Source organism: Macrotis lagotis, chromosome 1 (assembly GCF_037893015.1).
Source record: "Macrotis lagotis isolate mMagLag1 chromosome 1, bilby.v1.9.chrom.fasta, whole genome shotgun sequence".
NCBI classification, from domain to species: Eukaryota; Metazoa; Chordata; class Mammalia; order Peramelemorphia; family Peramelidae; genus Macrotis; species Macrotis lagotis.
Genome location: NC_133658.1, coordinates 94,376,014 through 94,389,889, shown reverse-complemented (window position 1 = coordinate 94,389,889; position 13,876 = coordinate 94,376,014). Strand labels below are relative to the sequence as shown.

The window sequence follows — 13,876 nt, the reverse complement described above, 5'->3', positions numbered from 1 at the left end:
AAAAGAAAAAGAAAAATCTCATAAGTGTATCAACTGTTAGACATTCCTAACTATGGGGTCTATTAATATGAAAAATATTACAGTGTTTACATTTTTTCCATTGTCACTGGAAGAGGAACAAGTTTTTGGGAGCTTCTGCTCTGGTTCTGAGTATTCTGTATCCGTTGAATAGGCATCAGGAGGAATAGCATAATCACTTTCAGAAGTTACAGAGGATAACGACACACCTGATTGAATAAGAGAATAAAGTGCATTTAAGTTATACACCAAGTTAGCTCAAGATGTGGCCAATGGCACAGTGGAAAAAAGCATTCCTTGATTTTGGAGTCAGAGAATCTGAGTTCAAATCATGACTCAGATAATCACTAACTCTCCAGTCTTGGGCAAGTCATGTCCTCCTGGAGTTCTGTTTCCTCATCTATACTCAAGTTAGAACTAGATGGTCTTGAGTCCCTTTAGTTTCTAAATCCATGGCCCCAAGTGTCCTATCCCCAAATCATCATGGATTAATCTTTAGACACACACTTGATTTGACCATGTAGAAAATAGGTCATTAGAAAAACTTAAGAAATTATTAGTATTAGCCAGGCAAGTTTGTATTGAGACCAAGTTTCTATTGAGACCTAAATATAGAGATTTAAGAGTGTTGTGTGTATGTGTGTGTGTGTATGTCCATTTTACACGGATAACATATCTTCAAATTTACATTTAGAATAGATTTCTTCTTCTATCATTGTTTTACAAAATTCATGACTTCACCCATGTGGGCATCCCATCTACTGAAACAGCAGTGTTTTGTTTTTTTTTTAGTTTTGATTTCTTCACATTAGATACGAATAAGGAGTATCACTTGTCCTGCAAGTATGCAAGTTATTTTGTTGTTCAGTCATTTCCAGTCATGTCTGACTCTTCATGACACCATCTGGGATTTTCTTGACAAAGATACTGGAATGGTTTCCTACTTCCTTCTCCAGTTTATTTTATAGATGAGGAAACTGAGGCAAACAGAGGTAAGTGACTTGCCCAGGATCATAGTAAGCATATGAAGCTAAATTTGGACTCATGAGGATGAGTCTTCCAGACTTCAGATCTAGTATCCACCAAGCTGCCCCTGTAAGTTAAAGTTATATCTATATAGATGTGACTTTCCCAGAGTCTCAAAACCAAGATGTGTGTCTGAGGTGAGACTTGAATCCAGATCTTCATAACCTCTCTATCCCCCTACATTATGCTGCCTTTTACGTAGGCATTATAGATATGCTTATTTGCAGTGTACATTAAAAGAACTTAAACACAAAGAAAAGGGACTTGGCTTAGGGTCTTACAGTTGGTGTAAGAAATAGCATTCAGGGGAGGCTAGGTGGTGCAGTAGAAAGCACCAGCCCTGGAGTCAGGAGTACCTGGGTTCAAGTCCAGTCTCAGACACTTAATAATTACCTAGCTGTGTGGCCTTGGGCAAGCCACTTAGCCCCACTGCCTTGCAAAAACCTTAAAAAAAAAAGAAATAGCGTTCAAACCTTTATCTCTTCTGACTCAACCATCATCATTTTCCCATTAAACTATGCAGTCTCTTTCAATTTCATTACTTCCTATTCACTGCAAGTGACAACAGTTCATAGCCCTTTATGTAGTATCATTTCATATTTGATTCAGGTTCTAAACATAAGTTAAAGTGTGATCTCTAATTATTAAAAAGTCCTTCTTGGCAAGAATTTTTACCCAGCTATTTTCATATCTGGAAAGATATCATCTTTCCATGGTTAAATTGTTGATGGGCTGTCTTAGAGATCTTATCCTGCCACACACTTCATCCCACTCACTTTTTAAATATGTGAGTCATTTTTAAAATAGTGAGTCATTTTAAAGTATGATCTAGTGTCATTTTCTTTTCACCTTATAACTTAGAATTTTTTTAAACTTTCTTTTTGTTTATTTAAGGCAATGGCATTGAGTGACTTGCCTAAGGCCACACAGCTAGGCAATTATTAAGTGTCTGAAGTCAAATTTGAACTCAGGTCCTCCTGACTCCAGGGCTGGTGCTCTATCCACTGCACCACCTAGCTGCTCCCTATAACTTAGAATTTAAAGTCACTTCCATACTGATTCATTTACCTCAAGAAAGTCTACTTCCACCTGGTAAATCATATATTCTGAATCACTAAATATAAGAAATTCCACCCCCATTGTGATAGTATATGCTATAATTTAAAAATGTATATTTGGGTTCAACTTCAGACCCATACACTAAATTTTTTTTAAAAAAACTTTTTCATCATGTTAGCAGGAGCTGACACAAAGTGTTTACTAATATATATATATATATATATATATATATACAAAGATCAAATTATATCTTGCTATGCCAATAATATATACCATGACTGTTTCTTATTTGGTATAAATTTATAGCAGCTAAAATAAAAATTAATTTTTGAATGGTGTTTTTATGTATGTTAATAGTTATATGACCTTTGGATTCTTATCTATATAATCATATTTCACTGTAACATCTATGTGCCACATTTCATTGAAATTCATTTAACAATCACAGAAAAATAAATCCATTTAAAATGTATGCCAGCAGCCATTTTGTTAAGAGAAATAATACTGGATGAAAAACAATTTGGAGATAATTTTTCCTGACACTAAGTAATATAATATAATATACTCTGGAAAATGTTCAGAGAATAATTAAAAGAAGAAATGAATACCAAACAACCAAATTGAAAGAGAAACCACATTCCAGTTATTTTATTTTTACTGCCACAATACCATCTGAAGAAAGTATAATTTTCCTATTCTTCAGCTGATACAGCTATAGAAAGGTCAATGACTTTCTGAATGAAAGTCACTCAATTGGTTTAGTGATAAAGTCATCATAGTAAATCCAGTTGTTTGACTTAAATTTTTTTCTATTAAACTACAGCAGAGGTATCAAACATGCCACAATGTGACCTTCAACAATCCCAAGTGCAGGTTCAAACCAGACTAAAATGTAATTGGAAAATAGTTTATAAAAGAATAAAAATACAATAAAGCACAATATAAATAAGAGCTTTTCAAAGTCAAAGTGCAGCCCACAGATGATGTTATATACCATTTAGTATTCCTAGTTTCTAGTTGAGTTTGGACACCACAGCTATGGGGTATCAAGCATGGGTGAGTTGTGTTAGCACTGGAGGGAATATCAAAACTGATAGAATCATGAAACTATTGGATTTGGATGTTATAAAGCAGGTATGTTGATAAAGAACTCTCCTACTATGGAGATTATACTCTCAATATGCTTTGCAAATTATCTGGTGTTCATGTAGAGGGGTGAGGTATCTCCTCTGTTTGGGGGCTTCTTACCTCGCTTTAGGGCTCTAGGGCTCCCTGGTCTGCTTCGACTACGAGAATCTGATTCAGATGTTCGGGAGCTGGATCTAGAGCTACCTTCCTCCTCAGATCCTGATGAGTCTTCTAAGAATGGACTGTTGCTTATTTGGGTTGCCTTCTAAAGAAAAGTAATATCACTCTTACAAATATAAATATGCACATTTATGTATCTTTCTATAGCTGTTTCCTTATCACTGCATGAACATATACATATGAGAACACACAAAACAAGTATGCAGAAGATAATTTTTTACATATTCAAGTCATGGAATAAAAGTTTTTTAAGGCATCCAAACCCATTCATTTTGCTATTTTTAAGTGATATTTTTTAAAAAGCCCACCCAATTCTAATATAGGATTTTTGAGACACTAAAAAGTCTTTAAAATATGAATGTTGTCAACATCTGAATAAAATCATTTTAATTTCAAGCATATTTCAGGTTATTTGGGGAGAAGCAGCAAACCTGGCATGGATACAAAGATCTTTCTAAGTTAGAGTTTTAATTACTACATCATTACTAATATGGTTCTTTTAAACAATGAATAATCGGGAAAAATCTACATGAGAACAATAGAAACCAACTCAGGCTTTGTAGTAGTCAATATCTTTTGCAGACATTTTCTATGGTTCCTATGGTCACAATCCATGAATGTGAACTTCTGATATGCTTTCAAAGTCATACACAGGAAAAAATATCAAGTTTGGAATCCAGGGCCTGAATAAAGGAGATTGTCCAGAATTTTCACAACCACAACCACATGTTTAATAATGATGATAAAGTTACCCCTTTCAAAGTTGTATACACTGGGGTTGTCATATCTTTGTAAATCAATGAAGTATATAGTCCTGATGTAGAATAAGAAGGCATCAACAAAGAATCTGAAATCAAGAACAGAATATACATATGTTAATGTAAGTATCTCTACTAAGATTTCTACAGTAAGAACTTCAGCAATTAGAATTGTAGCACACACTTTATTGTATTTTAGAATATGGGTTCAGTGTTTTTCCTGAAAAGAGGAACAGACTACAAGATTGAGAGGTGGTACATATTAATCATTTTTCCCATTTGGGTTGTAAATTACCTGAAGTCAACTTTTCCAATATTTCTGACAGTAAATATTTGGTACAATCCTAAGGATTCAGAAGGTGCTCAATAATTATTTTTTTTGTTTGCTGATTTTTCCTAAATGAATGACTATTTCATGAAAACACCTTCTGATTACATGCTATTAATTACTTGTTCCATTGAACTCTGCTATCAATCACCTTTTCTAAGTTAGTATTAGGTGGGGAAAAAATCTAGTAAGCATGAGAAAAGGAGAGATTAGCAGGACAAGAAGAAAATTTCAGGATACTACTTTCCCTACTTTGTCCCCAAAAGTCATGTATTTACTACTCTTTTCTATAAATCCACAATGTGAAAATCCCACATAAGAAATTCTTTGCTTCTGTCTTTTTTTCATGTAAAGAATTCATAGAATCACAGAATGTCGGAGCTGGAAAAATTCAAATCTTTCTAAAATCTGAAAAAGAATCTTCTCTATGAATTATCCGAAAAGTGGGTATTAAGCCTCAATGAGAATCATCATCATCATCATCATCATCATCATCATCATCAACCTCAATAAAACTAGTACTTATATGGCACTTTACGGTTTACAAAATGCTTTATATTATACCAGTTTTTCTTACAACTATCCTATGCATTAGGTACTATTTTGATGTCCATTTTGAGGATGTAGAAATTAAAGCAGAGATTAAATAACATGTTAAGAAGTATTTGAGGTCACATTTGAACTCAGGTCTTCCTAAATTCTGTTAGAGCACTATATCCAATACAAAGGAATCCACTAGCTCCTGAGACAGCCCTTTCCATGTTTCACCTGAAGTAAAAAGAGACTTTGCACTGGGCCCTTATTTTAATTGTGAATGTTTCAAAAGTTTCTTATCTGTTGAATTCTGCTTTCCAGTCCACTCTGCCTTAATGGAATCATGGTTATGATGACTGTGTCCTGTCCTTCCACTCCCATTTTAACCTAAGGATGATTTTTTTTCTCTCTATTACATTGACTTCCTCTTAATAAAGTAGGTGATGAAAGAAAAACTCTGCTTTATAATGTTGTTCAGTAATTTTTTTGTGTCCGACTCTTACTGATTCCATTTGGGGTTTTTGTGGCAAAGATTAGAGAGGTTTGACATTTTCTTCTCCAGCTCACTTTACAGATGAGGAAATGAAGGTAAATAGGGTTAAGCAACTTGCCCAGGGTCACCTAACTAATAAGTGTCTGAGGTCAAATCTGAACTCAGGAAGATGAGTCTTCTTTATTCCAGGCCCAGTAGGTCTATCCACTATGCCCCTTGCTTTATATTAGGGAACTATAATTGCAGGGATCTAGATCTTCCCATCCCCTATTTCCTTCCTCCACCCCCTACTTTGAACCCAAATCAGCTAGGTGGCAAAGTGACTGGACTTGGAATCAGAAGACTCTTCTTCCTGAGTTCAAATCTGTCCTCAGACACTAGCTGCATGACCCTGGGAAAGTCACTTAATTCTGTTGGCCTCAGTTTCCTCATCTGTAAAATAATGTATGTCCAATTTATAAAGGAAGAAAAGGAGAAGATTATGGCAAACCACTGCAGTATTTTTGCCAAGAAAACGCCAAATGGAATCACAAAAAGTCAGACATGACTGAACGAATTCTTTCCCCTGACCTATATCTCACTCAGTTTCCAAAAGTTCCTATTCTTTCTTTTGAATTCCCCTCTCTCAATCCATCTTGGATGATGGAGTTTGTTTTAAATATCTTTACTCTAAACTCGCACACTCTCCTCTTCCCATCCCTTCCAACTTGTCTATTGAGTTTCTACAGCAAACTCTATGAGCATGTGGACATTCAATTCCTCTCTTTCAGGTTCAGATCATAATGAGGTTCTCATGATGCCAAGTTTCCCCATTCTATCCTTCAAGTTTGTATATTTTTAATCTTACACAGCCCAGTTAAGTGAAATAGCTCTTTACCTTCTTACTCTTTTCTTCCTTTATACATTCCCATTTTCTTTCTTTCATTAAACCCATAAAAACAGCCAAACCATTCCCAATTTATCTGTTTATCATTTAATTCCTACCTATGACTCTTGAGGACAAAGTATACTTGTTTCTTCTCCCCTTAGAAAAAAATAAAACTTTCTTCATTATCCAGCCCCTTCCAAGGGGTAGGGGGAGTAGCTGTCCAATTTATTATTAATTCCTGTTGAGCCCTGATCTTTTCAGCAAGAATGCTTGATAGTCCTTTGTTGTACTTCTCTGTTAGGGAAGCTGTTTTAGGTTTGGGCTATAACATTCCTGGGAGTTTTTATTTTGGGGTTTCTTTCTGGAAGTGATTGGTGTATTCTTTCTATTTTCACTTTGTCCTCTGGTTCTAATCAACCTGGGTAATTTTTATTTATGATTTCTCAAAATGTAATATCAAGGATTCTTAGAGGGTCATAGTTTTCAGGTAATAAGGTGATTATAAAACATTTTCTTTTCTTTTTCTATTTTTTGATTTATTCCACTATTTCATGTTGTTTCATAGAGTCATTAATTTTCATTTAGTCCATTCTAATTTTCAAGAAGTCTGTTTCTTGGATAAATTTAACAAATACTATTTCAAGTCATTAATTTTCCTTCTAAATCTTTCTTCCATAACCTCAATTTCATTTGTAACTTCTTGCTTCATTTCTTTTTAAAACAGATTTTTACTGATAGCTTTTCTTTTACATCACCTACATCCTTACCCCTTCCTGCTTCCAGAGAGCCGTTATTTATAATAAATAAATTTTTAAAAGATAAAAAAGCTAATTGACGTGTCTCTTGGAGGGCTTTTTGCTTATTATTCAATCTGGAGCTCATTTTAGATCTCTGCTGGAGTAAAAGTAGTAGAGTTAGGTGCTTTCATACTTTTCAAGAAGCCCTCCTACAGAAGACTAGAACTCTATCACATTCAATTTTAGACATCCTTAAATGTTGGAAATTTCTGGTTATATCATGCTTAAATTTGTCTCTTTTTAACTTTTACTCATTGATTCAACTCCCCTTTCTAAGAACAAATAGACCAAGATGAATCCTTTTTTTATAAGGAAGCCTTTGAAATACTTGAAGATAGTTCTGATGTCATCTTTTTTTTTTTTCAAGCTAGCCAACCCTGGTTCCTTCAGATAATCCTCATATGGCAGGAATTCAAAACCTTTTACCATCCTTGTAAACTTCCTCTGCATGATTCTAGCTTATCCACAACTTTTCTAAAATTGCGCCCTTAAAACCAAACACAATACTACAAATATGGCCAGACCAGATCAAGAGTATAGCTTAATTATAATCTTCCTAAACCCTGAACATTATGCCCTTTTTAATGAAGCCTAGGACAGCTAAGTGACACAGCGGATAGAGTACTGGACCTGGAATCAGGAAGACTCATCTTCCTAAGTGTATGTCTTCTATTTGAGACTTAGTTCTTCTTATGTAAAGTGTGAATAATTATGCCTGCAATGTCTATTTGAAAGGCAATATACTGTAGAGGGAAGAGAGGTAACCTCTGAGTTAGGAAGATCTGGATTCAAGTCCATCAGACATTCTAACTTCATAACCCTGGACAAGTCACTTTTTATATATGTATTCATGGGTAAATCACTCTATAGATAAATTTATATATTTATATATATGTATATCTCAATATGTATGTATTTATACATGTATATGTATGTGATTATAACTTACAATGGGTAGAATGCTAGCCTGGAGTCTGGAAGACTCATCTCTATGAGTTCAAATCTGGCTGCATACACTTACTAGATATGTGACTTTGGACAAGCCACTTAACCTGTTTGCCTCAGTTTCTTCATCTATAAAATGAGCTGGAGAAAGAAATGGCAAACCAGTCCACTATCTTAGCCATGAAAACCCCAAAGAGGGTAACAAACAGTCAAACAAGACTGAAAATGACTGAACAACAAAAGATCACACTAATTTGGTTATCATATTGTATTATTAACTATTTTTAAGTTTTCAGTGCACTAAAATCCTCAATTTTTTTTCAAGCAGTAGTCCAACTATGTCTCCTCAGGCTATCCTTGTGATTTTCTTTTATTCCAGACTTCATACTCTCTATTCATCCTCAATAAATTTCATCTTATTTGCTTCAGCCCAATGTTCTAGTTTGTCAAGATCCTTTTGAAACTTGTCACCTGAAATGTTAACCAATCCCCCCCCAGTTTTATGCCATCTGAATATTTGATAACTTTGATACTTTTTTTGATACTTTTATCCAAATCATTGATAAAATTGTTAAACTTGGTGTGGCTAGGTGATGCAGTGGATAGAGCACTGGCTCTGGAGTCAGTAGTACCTGAGTTCAAATTTGGCCTCAGACACTTAATGATTACCTAGCTATGTGGCCTTGGGCAAGCCACTTAACCCCATTGCCTTGCAGAAACTAAAAAAAACTGTTAAACTTGTAGAGGTACCTTCCTTATAGAGGTACTGTATTTGAGCCCCTCTTCAAAGTTAACATGGGAACCATTAATGCCAACTCTGCCATTCAACCTGTTTGAATCCTCCTAATTAAATTATTCTGTAAGTCAAATATTATCTCCAACTTTTTCACAATTACAGTAGGAAAGACAAACAATCAGAGTAAATCTTGTGTTAGAATTTAAAGTATATAATTTTTAATTGGAAATAATGAATTTTAACATGTACTTCAAAAAAAAGACAATAATACAAGATAATTTTCGGGAAGTTTAAGCCCTTCTGTTGTTATTCCAGAGGCAGTGTTTTATGTTGGATAACCCTCAAGCCCTCAGAAAATTACACAAGATATAGAAACCAAAATCACTTACTTTTATTAATATTATCTGCAGTGAAGACTTCAGACATTCGAATACCTGATTTGGCCACAGCATAAATTCTACTTTCCTAGTTTAAAGACAGAGGTTTGAATTAGGGTTCCCAGTCATTTTTGATGTTCTAACTTTCCTTCATTTATCATTCTGTGGTATTATTGCAATATTATTGTCTAAATAAAATATACTATTTTGAGGGGTACATATCAAGGCATTTTTCATTTTCAGTAATTTAACAAATATTGCATATATTTATTTTCTGGTTTCTGATTAATATTCAACTTCTCTCTAGAGACAGAAAAATTTAGAGAAGGCATTTACACTTACTAATTATTCTAGAATCTCTACAACCCTCATAAGATAAGAAGAAAAACAAAAATTAAAGTGACTCTGATATGAAGTAAAAAGTTAGAGTCAAAGTATATTCAGAGGGTTATTTCAGTCAATTAACAAGCATTAACTATGTCAGTCAATAAATATTTATTAAGAATCTACCATGTGCCAACCAGTGTGGCAAGAGATAGGCTGGGGATACAAATAAAACCAAAGACAGTCCCTGCCTTCAATCAGCTTACAATTTAATGGAGGAAGACAACAGACAAAGAAAGCTGAAAAGAGATGGAGGAAGAACCTAACTCAGGGGCATGATGGAGAGGTCCAAAAACAGTGTAGCTGGTGGGAAATGGGGAGAAGGTTAAATATACTTATCCCCCTCCTTAAATGGAAGCCTCTAGTCACAGGATCTCATCAGGCAGGCAAAGAGTACTGATGAGATGTGAGTATTCAGGAAGATTCAATCTTTCAGGAAAATGTTATTTCCTAGTGATGGGTTTCCTAGAGGAAAAAAGTGTGGCAAGGTCCATAGATGTCCAAAAGTAGTATACCTTGTGGGGTATGGGGAGAAGATTGTAACTAGTCTGAGGGTACAAAAACAAAAGAATTTACATTCTAATGGGGTATGTTACCTGTGTGTGTGTGTGTGTGTGTGTGTGTGTATGTGTGTGTGTGTGTGTGCATTGTGTGTATTTGTATGTATGCATACAGGCCAAATTAAAAGTAACTAACTTTGAATGACAATGCACTGGATTCTGGAAGGAGTAGCAATGGATTCATGAAGAAGGTGGCATATGAATTGACATTTTAAGTAAACTTGGGTCATGGGTCTCCAAGAGACAGATAAAGAGCATCTCAGTCATGGACACCCCATGCAGTGCAAAGACATGGAGAAAAAAGATGGAATGTTGGGACTCAGGGACAATAAATCATTCTGCAAGGCTAAACCTTAGAATGCAGAGAGGGGAATAAATGTAAAATGACCAAAGACACAGGAATGGGTGAGATTTCAAAGTTCTTTAAATTCCAAAGAGATTTGTTATTCTTATCCTAGTAAAATTTGTTATCCCAATAAAGGGGGGGGGGAGGCAAATTAAAGATCTGAGTTAAGATTTCCAAAAAAAATGGAGAGGTCAGAGCAGGGTGGATAACTGGGAGAACATGGAGATGCTTTGAGTTGTGGTAAGGAGAAAGAATAAGTTTGGAAAGAGTGAGGTAGAGGTTACTCTGGCTACTCATTTCATTGGGAATACAATAAATACCATATATTCATTAAAATCAGCCCTATAAATGGGATCTGAGTTGTGGGAGGGCTTTGTTAAGATTTTTGTAGATAAATTAGGGTCTTGATTCCTTTTTAACTTCTTTAAAATAACATGATTTCCTTAGTACAAATACAATATATTCAAAGAGAAGTAGAAGGTCGTACACTCTCATTTTTGAATTGGGTCTTTAATTTCAATGTATTTTGCATCCAGACCACTATGTATCCATCTACAATATGGCATTAAATACTGGATGGCACAGGGAAATATGTTTGAATGTACTGTGTTTGATAATAGAAGAGCTGGGTTTTAATCTCTGCAGCATTTAATTACCTGTGTGATCTTAGACATTGTCACATTGACTTCTCTGAGACTTAGTTTCCTAACCTGTAAAATGATGAGGACTAATACTCTTCCAAAGTTTCCTCCCATCTTTAAACTTATGCTCTTAGTCTAAATGTAGGTTGACATTTTTATTTTGCTTTCCTTCTTATATGGGAAAAAAGGTCATGAAACCTTGAAAAGTCTTGCTTCCAATACTTTGGTTGCTAAGAGGCACTTGAAAAGCAGAATTACTTCTCCAGGGTTAATTGAATTCAGAAAGAAGAGCATGATGAAGAGCAGTGAGGAAATAGCAGAAAAAAATAGTTTGACACAATAAATTCCAGTCTCATCTAACATCTTGAGGAAGTATACAAACATAGTTAAAAGTATCTGAATCGGGGAGGAACACTGCCTAGAAGATAATTGGAATCTTTGTGTCATATTCAAACATATTTCCCTGTGCCATCCTGTATTTAATGCCATATTGTAGATGGATCACATAGTGGTCTGGATTCAAAATACATAGAAATTATAGGCTCAATTCAAAATGAGAGTGTACGACCTTCTACTTCTCTTTGAATATATTGTATTTGTACTAAGGAAATCATGTTCTTTTAAAGAACTTAAAAAGGAATCAAGACCCTAATTTATCTACAAAAATCTTACAAAGCCCTCCCACAACTCAGATCCCATTTATAGGGCTGATTTTAATGAAGGTATTATATGGTACTTAATGTGTACCCAATGAAATGCATAGCCAGAAAAAAATGAATAGGATCATATTTTAAAAACTTTCTCTCTTTTTTTAATGATTCAAATGTGCCCTCTGCTTCAAAAACCAACCTAGATCAGTGTAGGCAAATTCCTTCTATGAGCACAAATTAATAAAACTTTCCTAATTTATGAAGTTGCCTGGGGGGCAATGAGTATGACTTGGGCAGAGTCATCTAGCCCCTATGTGTCAGAGGTAGGATTTGAACCTAGGTTATCCTGATCCCAAGATCAACTCACTATTCTCTGTGTCAGAGGGTCTTAACTTGAGTCCATGGATTTGGTCTGTGTATAGATCTCAAGGGAGGAAGGAATCTATGAACTTGGATGGAAAAAAATTACATCTTTATTTTCACATACTGAAAGTTGGCAATCCTCTCAATTATGAATTTTTAAACTCAACATTGCTCTGAGAAGGGGTTCATAGGCTTCACTAGATTGCCAAAAGAGTCCAACACAAAAAAGCAATCCTAGCTCTATGCCAAAGTGCTTCTAAGCTACAAATCACAGAATACTATGATCTCATGAAAATCATCAAAGACCCAGGCTCTATATTCTAACTTCCTATTACCTTGTTTCAGAAATGCCCAAATAAATGGAGTCTTAAGAAAATACAGAAAAATAAATAAAATTAAACCTGAAAATCAGACTCACTTAATACACCTGAGAAGGAAAGGGCACTGCGGGGGAGGCGACCACAGAATAATAATTACCCAGGAAGGAAACCGATGAAGTGGAGGAGTTGGAGGTTTGCCTCCAGCTGCCTTCTTTGCAGATGAATCACACATTTCTGAATCTTCTGAACAAGGTGCTTCAAGGGAGTCATAGGAAAACACTCCATCATCATAACCAACATCCATATTTTCTATGATTTCTGTGCTGTCTCCATCGACTAGATCGATGTCTGTTTCCTGAGGTTTGAGGGGTCGGATCATGCTTATAGCATTTCTGTTTCTGCCAAACATCCGATCAGAACTTAACTGGGGCTGACTCAAGTGTCTTTTGGCCAAAGCAACACTTATACTGAACACATTAGGAATCCTTAACTTTGCAGGAGGCAGATTTGAGGAAGGATGGAATGGCATTGGATGTTGATGTCCTTCTGGGGGCAGCAGGCTTGGATTCTTGGGTGCTAAAGCTGGGGTTAAAATAGGACTTGGAGTATTGGCTTCACTAGAAGAAGAAGAATAGTCCAGTCTCTGACACTGAAATTTCTTGTTTAGTTCATCCGAAAAGGCATCTTTCCCTTTTTTACTCCATGATTCACAGTTTCCTTTTCCACTTGTACTGTTCTGAGCCTTCCACTGGGCTTCCTGTTGCCAGGAATATAACTTCTTGTGCTCGGTTCTTTTAATGCCAAAACTCTCTTCCTCAAATAAAGAACTGCTATCATCTGAAGCTGTCAAATACATTTCACTTCCCATTCTGCTATACCTGGTACTCTCTTCTGAAGTATGACTAGAAAGGGTAGAGTCACACCTGGATTTTGACCTTTCTTTGCTTTCTTCTTCCTCATCAGAACTCCAATCACTTACTGTGACACAGGAATTCTGTGATGTGTCTTTAACACCATCTACCCCTTGCAGGGTATAATTTGCCTTTGTCACTCCATTCTGTTCCAAGCCACAGGAGTTTTGCTGCAAAGACCTCTGACCTTTGTTGTGTTCCTGTACTTGGCTACCAAGGGAAGTTTCTGGGATGTCCATTTCTAGAAAAGAAAACATCAAATTGGCAAGATGCTTTAAATAAGCTTGTCTATTCTTCAATAACTAGCAATTTAGTATAAATATAGTTACTCTAAATTAAACTTATTCTTTTTTTAAATAAGCTTGTAAATTATGGCATTTAAAGAAAATATCACATAGCAGAACTGTAACAGGGTAATGGTAGTGAAGGAACTGCATTTAATGAAAGGATAAGT

The 13,876-nt window shown here is 35.3% G+C and overlaps 1 protein-coding gene across 4 annotated transcripts in view; it reads right to left on the bottom strand.

Annotated features, from left to right (window-relative positions):
• Window positions 1-13,876, bottom strand: part of PLEKHH2 (pleckstrin homology, MyTH4 and FERM domain containing H2) — a 124,002-nt gene that overhangs the window by 54,660 nt on the left and 55,466 nt on the right. For all 4 annotated transcript variants that reach the window (XM_074204804.1, XM_074204828.1, XM_074204812.1 and 1 more), the window contains 5 exons: window positions 12,669-13,663; window positions 9,260-9,335; window positions 4,164-4,258; window positions 3,352-3,496; window positions 91-227 (listed from right to left, as the gene is read on the bottom strand). In XM_074204804.1, the coding sequence (XP_074060905.1) occupies window positions 91-227; window positions 3,352-3,496; window positions 4,164-4,258; window positions 9,260-9,335; window positions 12,669-13,663 (1,448 nt within the window). The remainder of the gene's footprint in view (window positions 1-90; window positions 228-3,351; window positions 3,497-4,163; window positions 4,259-9,259; window positions 9,336-12,668; window positions 13,664-13,876) is intronic.